The sequence below is a fragment of the Hippocampus bargibanti genome, linkage group LG01 (genome assembly GCF_051943395.1).
Source record: "Hippocampus bargibanti isolate YZ-2025 linkage group LG01, ASM5194339v1, whole genome shotgun sequence".
Taxonomy (NCBI): Eukaryota; Metazoa; Chordata; class Actinopteri; order Syngnathiformes; family Syngnathidae; genus Hippocampus; species Hippocampus bargibanti.
The window spans coordinates 8,863-28,591 of record NC_142734.1 but is presented as its reverse complement, the minus strand read 5'-3'; the positions used below and the strand labels follow the sequence as shown (position 1 = coordinate 28,591).

At 46.3% G+C, this 19,729-nt stretch overlaps 1 protein-coding gene across 2 annotated transcripts; it reads left to right on the top strand.

The window, feature by feature from the left end:
* The first annotated feature begins 1,014 nt into the window (after positions 1 to 1,014).
* LOC148902597 (uncharacterized) lies at positions 1,015 to 16,041 on the top strand. Of its 2 annotated transcripts, none has more exons than XM_089008405.1 (7): positions 1,015 to 1,531; positions 5,524 to 5,773; positions 6,089 to 6,146; positions 8,660 to 8,738; positions 9,826 to 10,172; positions 11,432 to 11,572; positions 12,587 to 16,041. In XM_089008405.1, the coding sequence occupies exons 2-7, from the start codon at positions 5,640 to 5,642 to the stop codon at positions 13,109 to 13,111; spliced, it is 1,284 nt and encodes a 427-aa protein (XP_088864531.1). In that variant the 5' UTR covers positions 1,015 to 1,531; positions 5,524 to 5,639; the 3' UTR covers positions 13,112 to 16,041. The 2 variants fall into 2 exon arrangements, with proteins under 2 accessions (XP_088864531.1, XP_088864453.1); XM_089008327.1 differs by having other exon boundaries at positions 9,709 to 10,172.
* The last annotated feature ends 3,688 nt before the right edge of the window (positions 16,042 to 19,729 follow it).

Sequence of the window (19,729 nt, the reverse complement as noted above, 5' to 3'; positions counted from 1 at the left end):
GTTATTTCCTGGCTAATGGTACCCTCTAGTGGACAAATGGTAAATCACACCACTTTTTTTCAGTCAACATTGACATTGCATTAGTGAAGTCCGAGCAATGAAATCCACGACCCGCCACTGATTAAAATATGTTTGCTGTTTTTTTGTTGTGTGTGTGGGGGGGGGGTGTTGTTTCCCGTTTGGAATTGTTGCAGGCAGTAACAGCGACGTCATCGCTCTCCGAGGTCGGTTGCCTTCACTGCAAATGACACAATGTACCACTAGAGGGCAGAAGCAATACCAGAAGAAGTAAAGGGGGGACGTCACGTGGAAAAGTGCAGAGCAAAACAAGATGGAATTAAGCAGCAGAGCTTTATTAAGTACTGTATACAACAACGATAATAATAAAATAATGAAAAGGTTTCTTCAGCTGTCATCTGTACTTCTTTGAAGGTGTCGAAACCTTCAAAGTAGATGACGGTTGAAGAAACCTTTTCATCGATGGATCACTCCTGTACGACTGAGAGCTTACACAGACAATAAGAAATAATAAATTTAATTTAGAAGCGCCTTTCAGAACTCACAGCGCTACTAAAACATAGTAGCGCTTATTATCTTGTCCCGCTTATTGGATTGGATTGGATTTGCCTTTATTAGTCTCGCAGTGGAGAAATTTACATTTCACAGCAGCAAAGTTATGAAAGTAGAAAAGCAAAACACAGGAGCTGCTGGAAAGGCAGCCACTCTCGCGGCGCCGTCTTGAAGTCAAAAGAACAAAAAAAAATATATAATATATATATATTATAATAATAATCTCATCTCATTTTCCGTACCGCTTATTCCTCATTAGGGTCGCGGGGGTTGCTGGAGCCTATCTCAGCTGTCTTCGGGCACGAGGCGGGGGACACCCTGAATTGGTTGCCAGCCAATCGCAGGGCACACTCACACCTAGGGACAATTTGGAGTGGTCAATCTGCCTGCCATGCATGTTTTTGGAGTGTGGGAGGAAACCGAAATAATAATGGATGGATGGGGGTTGCACTTCCGGGCTTTGTCGGAAGATGGCGTAAGAAGGGAACGTCACGCACGATCCGGGAGTCTCCTGCTGTATCTCATGGAAGCTGGATACTCGTGGTTAGCCCAGAGGACGCGACACGACGTGAGGCGAGGGGCGATTATGGCGGGGGCTTGAGGGACGTGGAAGGCGAACGCGCGTGGAAATTCGCTTCCTTTTCCCACCCTAAAGCCTCATTTGACCTTAGCTCTGGTGTACATTATTAATACCTGGCCGGGACGGAAGAAAGCTCTTTTCGTGAGGGTCAGCAACAACAACAACAACCCCCCCCAAAAAAACAAGTAGAAAGGGGGAAAAAAGAGAGGCCAGATGCAATGCGGTGCTTTGGTGCTGCGTGAAATCCCCACGGTGACAGAGGAACGGATAGAAGCGCGCCGCGCCGCGTGCACGTTGATCGATTATGCTGGTTGGGAGGCGGTTGCTGGAAGCCAAAGGACGGACGGGCTCATGGTGCTCCTCTCCGAACGACGGAGCTGAGTGAGTAGACGCCACGCCACGCTTTATCGCAATGGCCGAAGGGGGGTGACGCCACACGTCTACGCGCTGGCGTGCGTGCGTGTTCGTAGGGGGGGGGGGGGGAGCGTCATTTGTGTTTATTAGCAGACTCCATTCAAGATGATTCATGCAGACGCGTTGTTTCGTCTCGCGCTTTTTCTTTTGTGTTCATGTCTTCGAATGTCCACGCTGGTCACGCGTTTAAGACGCGGACACGTGTGCAGAAAGCCCTCCCTCCCTTGTGCTGCATTGCCCCCCCACCCCAATATATATGTGTGTTTGTGGGGGGGGGGGGGGGGCGCTTCAGAGTGGGGTGGTACATCCAGTGTCAAAAAGATCAAGGTTTGTGTTTGTAACCATATCGTCCTCTGGTCAGCGGAGCTGCTGAGCCTGAGGAGGGTCGGGGTGGTGGGGGGCTTGGGGGTCTTTCAGTCGTCCTGCTGACCTCAGGGACAGACATCCTCTCTCGGACACACTTTGACGTGAGTGTGAAACGGGGACGTGAGGACATTCTCTTGCCATTCCGCTCTCTGACTGCTTTGTAAGCTGTTGTCAGCCGGCGACCGATGCCCGTTGTGTGCTTTTCATTGACCACAAAAAGAAGACGTGTCCATCGATGACAAGGTTTCTTCAGCCGTCATCTGGACTTCTTTCAAGGTGTCGGACATTTTGCTTCTTATCCAAGAGTCTTCGTCTCAGCAAACAAAAATCATTTGCTGGTAGTTTTAGCCTGACATATGTATCCCTACTGTCCAGACGTGGCGGTGCCAAAACTACCAGCAAAAAATTTAGTTGGCTGACGAAGCCTCTTGGATAGGAAGCGAAACATCCGACATCTTGAAAGAAGTACAGATGACGGCTGAGGAAACCTTCTCATCGATGGACCGCTCCTGTACGACTGAGAGCTTACCCAGACGAGTATGTGTCGATGTATATTTGTATCACAACGGATACATAACAGAGAATATTCTTTGAGAAAGAAGGGCGAGCTTCCCCGCTTCCTCTTCAGGCTTCTTCCTCAGCGGGCGGGCGGGCGCTTAATCGTTGTTGCAAGCCAACGTTTGACCTAATTCACTTTCTCGCACAATAGCATCCCCCAACACGCTTGCTTACGCACAGGCGCACGCGTACACGCGTGTGCAGTTCTATGAGGTTTTTGCTCTGCCATGGTGGTTGATCCAAAAACCTATGCAGATTGGCAGAGTGGCCGCTGGCTGGCTGGCCGGCTGGCTGGCTCACGCGCCAACAAATGTTCCTGGAAAAAGAAAAAGGCTGCAGCATTGAATGTGTGTCGAATACACCCCTCTTCCACCCTACTCTATTTTGGCAAGGATGAGCCCATCATTCCCTGTTGACTGCGTGGCACTTGTCAGATGCTGGTGATCTGAAAAGAGCAAGAATTTATTTGAGAGCATGACATCTCCGTATGTGTCACAATTTGCAAGGCGGTGGTGGTGGACCCCCCAAAAAAAGGAGGGAGGGAGGAGCTGGGTGTAGTTGACAAATTCTACTAAATAAAGTCAGCAGGAACAAAATCTCAAACATCCATCCATTCATCCATCTTCTGCCACTTATCCGGGGTCGGGTCGCGGGGGCAGCAGCTTCAGTAGGGAAGCCCAGACTTCCCTCTCCCCAGCCACTTCTTCCAGCTCATCCTGGCGGATCCCGAGGCGTTCCCATGCCAGCTGGGAGACATAGTCTCTCCAGCGTGTTCTGGGTCGTCCCCGGGGTCTCCTGCCAGTGGGGCGTGCCCGGAACACCTCACGAGGGAGACGTCCCGGGGGCATCCTAATCAGATGCCCGAGCCACCTCATCTGGCTCCTCTCGATGTGGAGGAGAAGCGGCTCGACTTTGAGCCCCTCCCGGATGACCGAGCTTCTCACCTTATCTCTAAGGGAGAGCCCGGACACCCGACGGAGAAAGCTCATTTCGGCCGCTTGCATCCGGAATCTCGTTCTTTCGGACACAACCCACAGCTCGTGACCATAGATGAGGGTTGGGACGTAGATCGACCGGTAGATTGAGAGCTTTGCTTTTTGGCTCAGCTCCTTCTTCACCACGACAGATCGGTACAAAGTCCGCATCACGGCAGACGCCGCACCGATCCGCCTGTCGACCTCTCGATCCCTTTCACCCTCACTCGTGAACAAGACACCCAGATACTTAAACTCCTCCACTTGAGGCAAAATCTCCTCCCCGACCCGGAGAGGGCACTCCACCCTTTTCCGACTGAGAACCATTGTCTCAGATTTGGAGGTGCTGATTCTCATCCCAGCCGCTTCACATTCGGCTGCGAAACGCTCCAGAGAGAGTTGGAGAGCTCCACTTGAAGGCCCCAACAGTACAACATCATCTGCAAAAAGCAGAGATGCTATACTGAGGCCACCAAAACGGAAACCTTCAACGCTTCGGCTGCGCCTAGAAATTCTGTCCATAAAGGTTATGAACAGAATCGGTGACAAAGGGCAGCCTTGGCGGAGCCCAACCCTCACTGGAAACGGTTCCGACTTACTGCCGGCAATGCGAACCAGACTCTGACATCGGTCATATAGGGACCGAACGGCCCGTATCAGCCGCTCCTGTACCCCATACTCCCGAAGTACCCTCCACAGAACTCCACGAGGGACACGGTCAAACGCTTTCTCCAAGTCCACAAAACACATGTAGAGTGGTTGGGCGAATTCCCATGCGCCCTCGAGGACCCTGCTAAAGGTGTAGAGCTGGTCCACTGTTCCGCGGCTGGGACGAAAACCACACTGTTCCTCCTCAATCTGAGGCTCGACTTTCCGACGACTTTCCGACGGACCCGCCCCTCTAGGACCCCAAACCTGACAGGGTGAAACAAACAATGACCTGACACTCAATGGTCGTGTTAACTGCCACTGATTCACACATTTATTCGGGAATTATAATTATGATAGAGGTAGAGCACCATTCCCAATTTTTTTTTCTTGCTTGGGTGCCAATAAAGCTCCGGTCAGACTTCTGGCAATGTTTTTTCCCTTCCACAAGGAGGCAGCATTTCCCCCTTTTCCCCCATGTTAGCACCTTGTTCCAGCTTCAGCTGTTGTCATATAAAGCAATATGGATGTATTGCATTGTATTTTGGATTGCCGCCCTCATTTCAAGCTCATATAACTCCAGACCCATAACATTTAGGAATGAACTCTTTCTTTCTGATGAAAAAAGAGCCATGCCCCCCATCCCCACCATGCTTCTTTCCACGTCTGGTCCAATTGGTTGGCTCCCAGGCCTGAGATGACACTCTGCAGTGCTGAGGCGTCACTCCAGATCAACAGGGCAGGCAGGCGGGGGGGGGGGGTGTCAGTGTGGGGCGTGCTGATGAATGGGCGGGAAGCGGCGGACGTGGCCAGGCACGAAAGGCCTCTTGTGCTCACGTGCGTTGGCGCATCTTCAGACACACAGGCACTCCCATGCTCCACATCCAGACTTCTGCTTCCTTTACCTGCACGCGCGCCCGCCCGCACCTTTTCTTTTTGCTCTTGCATGTGATGGCATTCCCTGGACTCCTCTCCTCACTTCACAATAGACATCATGACACGCAAGGATCGGTAGCGCCTGCCTGAGGGGAGTAGCTGGAAAAGGTGGTGGGCAGGGTGCAGAGGGTCCAGGCGGATTTTTCACACCCTTGTTTGGATTCTTGCAGTGTGCAAGTCCTCGAGAGTGGGGGGGGGGGCGCTGACAATGATTTTTTTTCGCCGTCCTAATTGTCCGTTGAAGTCGGATGTCGTCATTTTTGTGGCGGCCCCGAACCGAATCCTAATGGAAGACAGGATGCATTCGATGACATCAAGTGAGAAAGAAAACACAAAAACAACAACAACAAAATCAAGGCTCGTGAGAGCACTTGCTGACGGCGGCCTCCTCGGCCGCCGTCTTGGACTTCTTTGTGTTGCTGTTGATGTGTTGTTGTGTTGTTACAGCAAGAAAAATGGTATGCCTTGTGACCGCAGATCCCAGAGAGAGCGCGGCCCTCGACCGCCCGCCCGCCCGTGTGCATGATCGTCAGGGCGAGAGTGTTGAGTGTGAGCGCGCGTGAGAGCAAGTGAGCGCGCGCCAGCGCTCCCGCATGGCCTCCATGCAGGACGGGCTGAACTTCACGGCTCCTCCCTACGGCAAGGTCCTGCTGCTGGGCGCCATCGCTGCCGCATCGGCTTTCATCGTCACCATCCTCATCGTGGTGCTCTGCGTGGGTTGCCAGAGGTACGCTGACGCAGGATGCCACATCATCAAGACAAGACGCGGGGGACTGTGACAGAGAAGTGACAAATGTAGTATTTTCATTTCGGGGGCGCTTTGTCGGCGGTGTCGGCTGGTGATTAGCGGGACTGTGACATCACACGTGGCCAACATAATCGTACTTTTCTTGATGGGCATTCATCGGCATGATGACGCAGTGATTTCTTGACATTTTTAACAGCCACAAAAGAAATGACGCCCCTGAAGAAAAACTCAAATGACGTGCGTGACAAGTCTTTTATCTGAATGCGTGTGACGTCACACTTTTATTTACCGCAGGAAAGGAAAGACACACAATGCGCCCAGTGAAGGTGGGAAACATCGTCTCATGGACATGGTAGGAACTCCAGCATGACTTCAAACCTTCATCTTACTAAATGGCAGACAATTGCCATTGTTCTCAAAGGTGAACAGTGAATGGTGTGTTCATCTCGCCGTTTGCCACTACACTGATACGTCAGCTCACAAACTTCATTGGTTCCCATTAAAAATGAGAATAATTCATTCCCAGGTCCCCATAAAACATCATTTTCTACTAAATAAGCCTTAAAACTGCACAAAATAGACTAAATAGAATAAATGAGCTATTGTATTGTCATTAAAGAAATAAACTGTACTGTATATTAATAAAGTCATTTTATTGACCTTTGTGATGGTCATTGATGTAGTTTCCTCTTGATGATATCCCAGTAAAGTTGCCGTGCTTTCGTTGCGATAATACCCTCACTCACACGGTCCCCTGCTAGCTGCTTTTCATTAATCCAAATCAATAGAAGTTTTTCAACCTCTTCTATTGCCTGAGACCATTGCTTAGACAACACAGAAACACCCTTAGCCACACGTAGCAATGGTCGACTTAGCGTACTGATACTGGGACGATAAGTCACACAAACGCACACCTCGTTTGTGTTTTTCGATGAGCTCCTTCTGCTGGACCGTAATTTTATTTTGTGTCTTCTTCGGCTTAACACAAGCCTGTTGTGGGGGCTTTTTCAGTCCCATAATAGCAAAAGTACTCCACTCGATAACAAACCAAGTCCGCACTCAAAGAAAGGGGGTGACGAAAACTACTCCGCCAGATACAGTGGCGCTGTTTGACCGTGTGGTTTGTTGTTCATCCGCCGAAAAATAGTCCTCCAGCCACCGTGGCACCGTGTGGTTTGGTTCGTCCGCCCAAAACTAGTTTGTCAGCTGAGACTATATGCTCGCAAATGTAATGTTGGCGAGGCGAAAAGTTGGTGAGCTGAAGCGTTGGTATGCGGAGGTATCACTGTATTTGTTCAAGGTCACAAATGCCAAACAATTGCCAGACATTCCACATGTTTTTTTTCTTGTCGCAAGCATGCTCAAAATGACCTTAAAAGGCAAAAAGACTGTTGGCAAATGGTTGATGACAATTTAGCATTTGCAACCTTGAAGGAACCCCACCGAACTGACAAGGGCGGAACGTTTGCTGCCTTTACAAATCCGATTGTTCTGTGTTTAGTAGGAAAGGGGCTGGCTTAACACACGCTTCCAGGTGGCAAAAGCTCAAACAATCACAGGTAGCGCCACAAGTAAACAACAATGGTTATGGACAACTACTAGTGACCGTACTCTGAGTGGCCAAATGATCACAAGGCCAACCAGGATTTCAAAAATCTGCAACTCAATAGCTAAGCCTCCCATTACAGTCTTGACATGTTCTCTGTGTCGACAACAAACATGGCATTTATCCGGTGGTCGACTGCTAAGCGCATCGGTGTCATAATGCAGAGGTGCGGGATTCACTCAACCCGAAAGTAACTCAAATAGATGGAAAGCTAATTTAAAACAGATTCTTTACTTACAGTGTATTGTAGGTGTTTCAAATATCTGACATGTTTCGGCGTCTACTTCCGCCTTCGTCAGAGACCAAGTAAGTAAAGAATCTGTTTTAAATTAGATATCAAGTAGACAGGATGAAATTAATACAAAGATAGAAAGCTAGCTAGCTAATAGCCAATAGATAGCTAATAGATAGACAGCTAGATAGCTCGTGAGCCAGCCAGATAGCTAATAGATAGCAAATTGATAGCCAGCTAGATAGCCAGCCAGGTAGTAATCATAATAATCATAATATCCATAATAATAATAATAATAATTAATGAAGTAGGAATCCAAAATAAGACCAAAAAGATTCTTTAATCTTTGGGACTGCACATAATGGATGGTAGAGGTGCGGACGAGAGAGAGAGAGAGAGAGAGCGCTGTTTGGGAGAGCTTTTGTCAAGAGTGGCAGGATATGACGTCATTGATCGGATGTAGAAAAACGCTCAGAGAAAATAAAACAATGTTAAAATGTGTTCGTATAGCGAACTGCCTTCACCGATTCCAGCTCTGGCCTTCTGGAGTTTTCTCCTGTTGCGTGAGTTTTCTTTGGGTGCTACGGTTTCCTCCCACATTCCAAAAACCTGCATTGCAGGCTGAGTAAACACTCCAAATGGTCCCAAGATGTGAATGTGAGCACGAATGTTTGTTTATCTCTGTGTGCCTTGCGATTGGCTGGCAACCGGTTCAGGGTGTCCCCCGCCCACTATCCAATGATGGCTGGGATAGGCTCCAGCCCCCATGCAACCCTCACGAGGAATACACGGACGGAAGATGAATGAATGAATGAATGAATGAATGATGGTCCTATGGAAGACACACATTTTTGTCATTCTCAGTTCAAGTCAGCCGTTGTCAATGACTTTTTGCCCCCTGGAAGTAGCCTGGCTCCTATTTGTTGACAAAGACGATGAAAAGGTCTCGTGTATTCCCAAGAGAAACATAGCATTCACGTCTTGAACAGGCCCTGCCTGGTGTGTGTGCGTGTGTGTGCGTCATCAGGGTATACTCAGGCAGTCAAAGCTGCGCTCCATCACCAAATCAGACACAGAGATGAGCAAGATGAACTGCAATGGCAAAAGTAAGTACGACTTTGACACACTGACCTTTTTCCCGCCGCTGATACATGTGGTCATCTGGTGAGCAATTTCTGATGGCCTCCAAAGGGAATTTGGGGTGGCGTTGTTCCCTGTAGAAGTCAAGCGTTCCGTGAATAAAAGATGGCAAAACATGCAAAAAACAGTTGGAATCATGGTTCTTTTCAGAAAGAATCAGACATTCTGGTGCTTTTGAGAGTAGCACTGTACCCACAACACAAGGCATCGATGAAATAAGTTATTTCGAACACTTGATGTGAGATCACATTGTGGAATTGTTACTGATCTAGCAGTATTTCATGTCTTATGAAAGCTACTTCCGTCTCCCAGATCGTGTGATCTTGAGAAATAAGTTCAGACTGCCAGATCATTTGTGTACAATTGTTGATTTGGCCAAGTTATATCCGTGCAGTACCTATTACATGCTCAATTGGAATGGCAGGCTAAATTCGACGCTACGTGAGCATCACGATCCCTACGCTTTAGGATTCACAAAATTTTAGGATTTTGATCCTGGGCACATACATTTTTACCAATTGACCCTTGTTAAAAGTTGGACATATTGTACACAGTAGCTCCTCTTCAGGTCAACACATAGACTCAAGGTGGCGTATGTAACATAGCTAATGAGGTACCTTGGAATCTAATACAGTTTCTTTAAAATCAAGCAATTAGTACCTAAACTAAAGAACTAAAGGATATTTAAAGGAGTAATGAGGTTATTAGAATGGCTTCCCAAGAACTTTAATGGCTAATCTGATGACTGACATAATCAACTGTAAGGATCCTCCCTCTACCCCACAAGAACGGATTTATTAAGATTTAGTAGCAGCTGCCGGCTATCGTTGGGACAGTTCTGCTTTACGATGATTAGTACAAGCATAAGTCCGGCAGAGGCGTTCAAAAGCAGGAAGGACATTTACGCCGCTCTAACTGTGATCCTTCGCTCTCAAGGCACGCAGCTTCCCCAGATTCCCTCTGGGACTGGAGAGGACGGAGAGCACACTTACTCTGAAGTGGGCCGAAGCTCCTCCGCCACGCGAACTGACGACGCGCTCTATGCCATGGTAGGCAGGGCCGGGCAGACAGACACTCCGGCCCCTCCGGCCGTCCCCGCCAACACTCCGGCACCGCCTGACCCTGACGGGGACGTGGAAGGGGGCCTGCCTGAATCCGAAGCCCAGGTCGTGTCCACTTCTCACCCCCAAGAGCCGGCGGAGTACGCCTGCGTCAGGAAGCTGAGGAAGGTGGACAAAGCGCCCCAGAAGAGGGACAGCGGGACGGACACGGGGGATCCACCGGCGCCGTCCACGCGACATCCTCCACCTTCTCACCCCGCCCCTCCGCCACCACATCCTCACAGCACAAAGCTACCCCGTAGAAATGTGGATGCCTTTAACGTACCCTCATTCCCCAAGGTCAGTCACTTATGTTCATGTCACTGCGTGTTTGGGCCACTATGTTTCCTGGTTTACTGCCAAAGTTCCAAGCTGCCAGCATCACAATCAACCAACTTCAAACTGGGTCTCAAGTCACGTCATTGTATCCAGGTCTATCTCGGCACTTTTTGCACACTTCGACTAGTTCCAACCAGTTCAAGCCAATCATTTGGTTCACATAGTCTCATTGGTTCGATTCGGTAATCCTCATGTGTGGGCTTGAAGATGTGTTTTACAAAGATGTTCAGAGTCTCAAGAGCTGAGAGAAGTCTGCGTAATGGAATAAAATGAACCACCTTGAAGAATCGGCCAATCACTGTCAATATGGTCTGTCTGGGAGAGGTAGACCAGAGACGAAAACAATTGACAGGTGGGATCAGGGGATGGGTGCGGATGGCCTGAGGTCGCCCCAAATTGCTGCCCTGATCAAGCATGAAAGAAGGGAGGATAGTCTCAGGATATTGCCTCTCTGAAGATGAATCAGGCATTGGAGAGAGAGCGCATCATGCAAAACATTTTGGGCTGAAGAGGCGGACACCACGAGGGAAGCCACTACAGGCGCATTTTTCTGCTTTGACAAATTTGTGAGTCAAAGCAATGATGACTTTATTAAATACAATTTGTCAAATACCCCCCTCCTGCATGCATTTTTGGGGTCCACCACCACCTTGCAAATCGTGACAATAGAAGTATCGCTAACCTACCCTCTGGCCGTCATGGCAACATTTTATAAGGAACGTTTTTGAATGTGGTTAGGTACTCCTCTGTGGTATTTGCATGATTATTGTTTTCAAAGCTTTTGATCCTGGTAAGAATAACTATTAAAAACCATCAAATTTGATTCATGCCCATGATGAGTACTCTGGAGATTACGTGTGAAAAGTAGCGTCACAACCACAGCTGGAGTGCACGCAGGCTGAATGCTTTCAATCGCAATACAACACCACACAAAGACGCACACACACACACACACACACACACACACACACACACACACACACACACACACACACACACACACACACACACACACACACACACACCACACATATACACACATACACAGACCAAGTGTTTGCCTGCCATTAATTTTTGGTCCCATACCTCTGCGCCTGCAAAATATTATAAGAGTCCAAAGCTAAAGTACACCACCATGCCTGAATTCTAAAGAAGTGAGCATCCAATGTGATGTGAGCCCCCAGCTGTAACCCAAATAATACAGTCGCCTCTGCTGACAGGAAGTGATGTTTATGGGAAATGGAGAGCAGTACATCTGGAAGCCTCCCGAGGAAGAAGATGTGCTCCTAGTCTACAATAAGGCACTGGCCCCAATCGGGGCACACACCACCATGGAGAATATCCAACCTTCTGCTGCAGTGGTGAGTGAAGAATACGCCTGCCCCTCAACAAGTGACATACAGAAAAATCTGAGAACATTTGTCAACTAGAAAGTGTCAGGCTTGAAAAAAATGTGATACATCATCATTGTTTTGAAAAAGAGAACTTTGAAATACCTGACACACAGTAGATGTATGGACTGCTTCCTTGGGTTTGTGTCTAAGAGGAATAGATTCGGTAATTTCACCTAATGATCAACACACATGATATCGAGGAAAAGGTTTCTTCAGACGTCATTATGTACTTCCTTAAAGGTGTCGGACGTTTTGCTAGTCATCCGAAAAGCTTTGTCAGCGAACTAAAGTTTGCTGGTCACCCTGGCCCTGTATTCCTAATGGACAGAGGTGGCAATGCCAGACCTCTACTCTGATTGGTCCCTGTGCCAGACCCCTGCTCTAAGGTTGGGGATGCAGTACACCATTCCCTGAAGCCAATATGATTACCTCTATAGTTCTATCCCTGTCTCTGGTTTCACCTCATTAGCCAATCTGATTACCTCTCCGATCTGATTACCTCTATTGTCCTATCCCTGGCTCTGGTTTCGCCTCATTAGCCAATCTGATTACATCTATTGTTCTATCCCTAGCACTGGTTTCACCTCATTAGCATGACTAAGCCTATGTGGTCTCAGCCCAAGTAGTCTGTTGTAAGCACGGTCTAAGTAAAACCTTAAGCCACCATGGCGATTTAGTGAAGGGTTTTGCAATTTTACAAAAATGGCTTCTATGACTCCTTTCAAAGCATCTATTTTCTTTAGCTAAGATTTTAACCTCACTGTTGTCAAATGAGCAAGCAACCATTCATTGGAATTCGAGTGAGAAAGTGTTCAGACAGATGGTTGGGCATCGACAGATGATTGAGTGATTGTAAATTGAAACTCCTAAAAGTGGATGACACATACGTCTCTCCAATTCATTCTCCAGAAAAAAATTCTCCAATTTCTCCACTGTGAGACTAATAAAGGCAAATCCAATCCAATTCAATCCAAATTTCAGGTGGCCCAGATGTACTCCAAGGTGCATAAGTCAGCCAAGAAGAAACGAGGTGTACCGGGATCCCCATCATCCAATCCCGGTTTCAGGACCTTGGGTCGCCCCGACCGGGACCGAGAGCGTGACGGGGGCTTCAGCGTCGTTGTCAAGCCCCAGACGTGGGCTCCCCAGGAGGGCAAAGTGCCCGCAGGGCCCCTGGACGACCACTGCTACGAGTCCTTCGGGACCGAGGAATGCCAGCCGGCCTATGAAAACCTGGAAGGCGGAGGCGGTTGGCGACCAGAGCGAGCCCCCAACACCTGCGCCACCTTGCGGCCCAGAAGGAAGAAGGCCCAGCAGCCTTTGCAGCAGCAGCAACCACCTCCTCCGCCACCCACCCAGCACAAGCCCAAGTTACAGCACCTGCTGCAGCCTGGGGAAAACCTGTACGAGAGCATCGGCGACCTGAAGCAGGGCTCCGCCACCTCCAGCACCACCACCATTTTCACCTTCAACGACGGCATGGAGATGTACGTCACGGGGCTCTGAGGAACCCGGGCCGACACTTTCCAACACGTCCTTGCCAGTTTTTCCCAACCTTGACTCAGCCGAGACACACATTTCACACACTTGATATCGAATTTACAACAGATTCTTTACTTACAGACAGTGGCTTTTCTTAGGTGTTCAATTACCCCCAAATTGAACACAACCAATTGAACTTACGCAAACGTTTTGGAGGAAATTCAACACCTAAAAAAGCCACTGTCTGTAAGTAAAGAATCTGTTGTAAATTAAAACTGGTTCTTTTTAGTTGAACGTAAAGCTAATATTGTGTTGCAGGAACTGCAACAGATAATTTGCATATTCTATATGCCACTATATGTTGCTGGTATAGAGAATGGGTTAAAAAAGGTGATCTATGAAGATTTTCAGAGCGATGAAGTGCAATTGAAATGTGTTGTGGCAAAGAGGTTGAGAATCACTGGCCAATGACAGCTGAGCCCCAGCCGTGCCCGAGCCCTCTTTTCCATAGACACACACATGCTGTTTACATTCTGTCATGCCTTTCCTGGGCTCCAGCGGCCTTAAAGCACCAAGGTTTCTATGGAACAACCAAGTCTTAGTCCAATCTGGAAAGCTTGGAAGGAATCCAAAGGTTGTGAGCACAAAAGCATTGCAAAGCAATCAGTAGGTACCAGTAGCACTCGTTCATCCATAGACGACTAGTGTGCAAAGCACAAGGAAGCAAGAAAGCCAGAACATTGCTTCCTCATTTCTGGCGGCTAATATTCCTTCATCGCAAGAAGAAAGGACAAAAAAGAAAAAGAAAAAGCACAGCCTTCAGAGATATTTGAGTGGGCGTTTCCCCTCAAGTTTGGTCATGATGTGATTGAGCATGCGACTTCAATGATTCAAGAGTGAGTTGTCAAAAAAACTGGAAAGCTCAGGAAACAAGTCAAAAAATGAGGAGAACTTCCCGGGGAACCAAACCCCAGATGTCCAAACTAGTTGTTCCCAACATGCAAACTTGCTCTTTGCATAACTCAAGAAACCATTTATCCAAAAGAATGTTTGAAAGATTGCATCAACTTCTTTAGAATGGCTGTCATGATGAAGTCACAAGAGAAGGAAATTCAGCAGAAAATGACATTTTTCCTGTCCACTTCATTTCATCAGAAAAAGACAAGCCCGTATTTTCTACAAAACTTACATCCAGTTGATGGCTTTAGCTGAGAGACTACAAAGTGACATGATTGGAGGACTGTGCTGTGAATGAGCCATTTCTTAGCTCACTCAACCATCGTCCGTTCCAGAAGGCAGTTTGACAAGCCATGTGTTCAAAATCCAAAAGTATTTTACTGTCGCATGATTAGATTCAATTGGATTAGCCTATGTCTTGCAGAGGCGATATTTTCATATCACCGCAGCAAAGTTATGGAAGGAAGAGGAAAGGAAGAAGTAGAAAAACTGCTGCTCGAAAGGCAGCCACTCTCGCTGCGTCATCTTGAAGTGAACAGGAAAAAATAACATGACAACACAGACAGTCATTCAACCTTAAGCACTTTCTGCACCCTTTTTGTTGCATGAATCAGTTCTAGATGAAAGAGGGGATCAAAGCTTCCTTTTCACCAGTGGAGCAGGGACATCACGGTGAACTGTGCACGTCTACTACAAACTCAATGTGGAAAGCAAACACGAAGCTGTATCATCCATTGACGAAAAGAGATTGTCTCACATCTTCTGTACCACCTAAATCCGCTTCAATTCCAAGCCGTGACAGCTCCGCATACGCATCAGCACTCGACAGTGACGTTCCTTTCTTCTCATCGCGGGCTCATTAGGGGCTAATAGAAAAATAAGCCATATTTGCACAAATCACAACAAATACGCCTGCTCACAAACGGAAGCTCAGAAGAGTCGAGTGGTGTTTTTGGCTTTGCTTAGTTTTGTCACAAACCAATTTTTGGTTGTAATCCGAGGTGTCAAAATAAAATCTTGAATTTTCTGGTTGAAAAGCGATTTGATTGAGAACAGAGAAGTTGGAAGACCGAGGTATGACTGTAGAAGGAATCGTATCAACGTCTACGATGCCAGAAAAGCAAGATGGCGCCACGAGAATGGCTGCTTCTCCAGCAGCTCATGTATTTTGTTTTTCTACTTCTTTCCTTTCATCTCCCTTTCATAACTTTGCTGCTGTGAAATGTCAATTTCTCCACTGCCACTAGACTAATAAAGGCCAATCCAATCCAAGCATATTGGATCAAGGCTTGTCACATTGAAACAAATTCACACTGCAATGAAAGCTCACAGACCAAACAAATGGCATTGTTTTAAAAGAAGTAGAATGGACGCTTGAAATGAAACGCATTTGATCAAGAAGATATGCATAATTCAAATAGAAGAAAAAAGTTTGGACATCTTGTGTGAAGTTACCCTATAAAAGTGAAAGAATGGCTGACTTTTTTTGCATTCTTCCTTCAAAATGGCAGCAAGCATTTTCATCCGAGACCTGACGACACTGCACCGTGTCTGGCGTGAATTGAATCCAACACTTGTTTCCACTGCTGTCTGTAAATGAACTGCTTGACTTTGCTCAGCCTGTCCTGCACTTTGCCTGCGTCGAGTTGCATGCTGAAAAAAGCAGGGGGTGGGGGGGGATGAAAAGAAAAATCCAAACACTGTCCAATTATACTTCTATTCATGTTTTCTAAATTGTTGTTGGTTGTTTCGTTTTCCAGTGTGTTGCTTTATTTTAGCTCTGTCAAACAAAAAGGCCGCTTTTGAGTCCTTTAAGTCTTTAAAAGGTGGACACGCTACGTTAGCTGCACTCATCCGATCGCCATTCTTCTGCTCATGTAGCGTCGGCTGCCGTTTTGCTGCTGTGTAAATTTGACAGCTGGTCACTCCTCCATCGATGAACATCCGCTCTCCAGTGGCTTCAAATGTTGCCAAAATGAGGTGGAAGGAGGGGGGGGGGGGGGGGGGGGGCGACATACGTGAAACAATGATTCCATTTTAGCAAATATCCCCAGCAAAGTGTGTGATTATACTGTGTGTTGATGTGACGTGTTTGTACATTACAAAAGAGAAAGAATAATAAATATATCATCAGTGTCAAGAAATGGATCTTTTTCTATGATGTTTCATTGTGTTATGCAATGGCTAATCATGTGACACAAACGGCTGCAATGTAAAGAAGAAAAAAAAGACTGGTGTGTGTCGCTTGTTCTTGAAGGTCATGCGCCGTCCATGCGGTGGATGGACGGCGCCTCAATGTCACTTTCAGTCACTTTCAGTCACTCAGCTCATCTTTTGTGTTTGCTCTTAAGACTAACACGCTCTTCTTGTATTCCAGCAAGTGCGACGTGCAAAAGATTGTCATGTTTTATATCAAGATTACTATTCATGAAATGTCAGTCAAGTTTATACTTTTGTAATAAAGTGCCACTTTCAAAACTTGCTTTATTTCATAGTCTCGCTTATTAGAAGAAAAAAAAACAAAGCTCAGGAGCGATAAGCTAAAGGAGTTCAATTTGAAGTTTGGATCAGAAACGTTTCATGTCACCGGTGCTCTCCATGAAAAAATCCACAAATACGTACTAAAGAAGAGTGCTTCTTCCATCTTTGGATCCACCTAATAGCACTTTGGTCGAACGTTTCTCCAGTGGCGGGCCGTGGACTTCATCGCTAGGCCTTCAATTGTGTTACGTCTCAATCAATTCAGGCTGAAAAAAAAGTCTGCTGTGATTTACGACAAGTCCACTTGAGGCTACAATTAGCCAGGAAAGAACTCACCCACCTTTCTTCATGATGTCTGCTTTTTCTTGAAACGTCCGTCTTGAAAATGGCTTCCCAACCAAATCCACTTCTTCGGCCATTGTGGATTGGCAAAAGTGCCATTAAATCAACGCAATATGTTTGCTTATGCAGCTAGTGACTAGCCAATCATAATTTGCGAAACTCCAGCGCCTTTGAAGCAGGCTTTGGGTTGCCAACTCCAACTCTGATTGGTTAAAGCAACAGGTTCATCAACATTGATTTTTAGGCTCCAGGGCCTGCAGAACTGATTGTGAAGGTGTACAGGTAGATTTCTGACCCTGGTCACAAATGATGGCAGAAATGTGATTGGTTAAATGCGGAAATACCAAAACACACACCTGGAAGCAGCGCAATAGGGGGAAATTAGTGTAAGGAAGCTGAAAAACAAATGCGAATTATTGAACAGAATTTACGGACAAAATATAATTCATTAGGCCAGCAGAGAAGGCCTTGTAGGCCCTCACGGCACTGGGTTTCATCAAAACAAACCAGATGTTTTGTCTCGGAAATGTATACATTATTTGTTGTAACATTATGCAACGCTTGAAGGAAGAAAAAAACAAAGAAACAAAAAATCTTGATTAAATTACAATGTTTTGAATCTTAACGTGAAATAAAAATTGTGCAAGAAAACATGTTTTAATTGTCAAACGCAAATATATCGAACATAAAAACTAAGTAAGTGTTTTTTTTTCTTTTGTACGCGATTGAAGACCAACGAGTGCTCGTACGCAAGTGGAAAAGGGCGAAAATAGGTCACCGCTTCAAACAAAAAGATCGCGACACTGTTGAATTTTCATTGGTGGGCTTGTCTCCATGGCAACAAGTGAACCTTTAGGCAGAAGTCACGTGGTCGAATGCGTCGACCGGTTCCGTCTTGGAAGACTCGTGCATCGTATGACATCCACGCAACAAGTCACAACAAGCGTGGATGGATGGGGGGGGGGGGTCGTGGGGTGTGCTCTGGGTGGTCCATAGAACGTCCTGACCAGTTTGTGACGCATTAGGCGCTGAAACGAATGTTGTGCTCATGTCGGAGTAAGCTCGTTGTCTAAACAGTCATCACTCGGGGTGAATGTGCGCGTGATTGCGTGTATCACGGGGGATGAACACGATCTTTGTTTTGCAAAGCTTCAAATGACACGTTTGTTTGATCTTTGTACATCCTTCCGCAAAGGACAAATGGGAGAATTTGAGAGTAAACGTGTGTGCGCAACGTAAATCGCGTTCTGTTATCGAGAATTTAATGTAATCACTACTGACCCCTGCAGGGCATTAAGTGTATCACAACCCTTAATGCTCAAAAGTTTGACAACCGACACCATTTTTTTGTCTCCCAACTGACAGCAGAAAGACATTTTACAGCATCTAAAATAGCCAAAACACGCAGGCTGATATTTTGAGTCAAAGGCAAAACACCAATAAAAATGACCCACAGTTGCCTAAAACTGCCACTAATGAGCTCAAAACTGGAGATTCAGAAAGTGAACTCTGGTAAAGAAACTCTAGTGATGCTTTGATCCTCTCCTCTTTTATCTGGAACTGTTTCGTGTAACAAAGAGGGTACAGAAAGTGCTTAAGAATGAATGACTCTGTGTCTTTGTGTTGTCATGTTATTTGTTATTTCGTTTTTTTTGTTCTTTTGACTTCAAGACGGTGCCGCGAGAGTGGCTGCTTTTCCAGCAGCTCCAGTATTTTGTTTTTCTACTTTCATTCCTTTCATCACTTTGCTGCTGTGATATGTCAATTTCTCCAGTGCCAGACTAATAAAGGCAAATCCAATCCAATCCAACAGTCCTGCCCCCAGTTGGTGACGTCTCGTCAGGCTACTCCTTCACATCTGTAGTTTGTTCTTTTTATATCGGTCGCGCCGTTGGTCACGTGGCTTGGTCACGTGACTGGTCACGTGGTAGAAAATGGCGTCTGCTACAAGTCACGTGACCAGCTCCCGTGCCTTGCGCAGTGGAGCAGACGCCATTTTCTACCAGCTTCCGTGTTTTGAACTGTCATACGCGAGCACAATAAAAAAGGCGGAGCAGAGCTTCTATACAGTACTGTTGTTCAACACCAATTTCAACCATGGGGAAACGTAAGAATTGTGATCTCGGAACGAAGTACAAGGCAATAGTGGCTGTTGAGGAGAATCCAACAAGGAGCAAATCCTCCATCGGGAAAGAGTTTGACGTGCAGCAGAATACTTCATCAACGTAAGTAATGTAAACGTTGCAGTTTTCGTTTTCCATCCATGTATTTAATTGTGTTGTATTCAGATATCTTTATCGCTTGCAACAATCACTGTTTTTCATTTGTTTGTTTTTTTTCATTTCTTTGCCACCCGTTAATGGCCTTATTTTAATATTCAACCTTGTTTTAATCCTTAAAAAAATGATGCTTAGTTTTGCCATTTTATTTTTTTATGTGCATTTAATATTAAAGTCCAATTTCCATGACATTTTATTGAAATTGTTATTTAAAGTAATTTTGGCAACGACTGCAGAGTTTTTACAAAACATTTTCGTCCCCCTTTGTGTTATTTTTAATATTTAAATTTTATGGCGCATTGTTGCTATTATAGTATGCTCAATCCTGAATATTTTGGTCAAAATTTATGACTTGGGGCTCTTGAACCTAAATGAAAGGGTCATGGTTCTTTATTATAAAATTCATAATTAAACTTCTTTTAGAATGAACAAAGCATCATATTGCAGTCACATTAAGATGAGTTCTAACTATACGGCCAGTTGTCACGTTGTGGTTGGCGACCAATGGGTGATGCCGTCGGCCCCGTCTGCAGCTGCACAGGTGTCGGTCGTTTCAATCAGTGGCAGACCAACCAGAACGTTG

Excerpts from the sequence above, each read along its gene's own strand:
- LOC148902597 (XM_089008327.1), top strand. The coding sequence starts at position 5,640 with ATGGCCTCCATGCAGGACGGGCTGAACTTCACGGCTCCTCCCTACGGC. Across the intron at positions 8,739-9,708 it reads GATGAACTGCAATGGCAAAA|GCACGCAGCTTCCCCAGATT; the intron begins GTAAGTACGACT and ends TTCGCTCTCAAG. Across the intron at positions 11,573-12,586 it reads TCCAACCTTCTGCTGCAGTG|GTGGCCCAGATGTACTCCAA; the intron begins GTGAGTGAAGAA and ends TCCAAATTTCAG.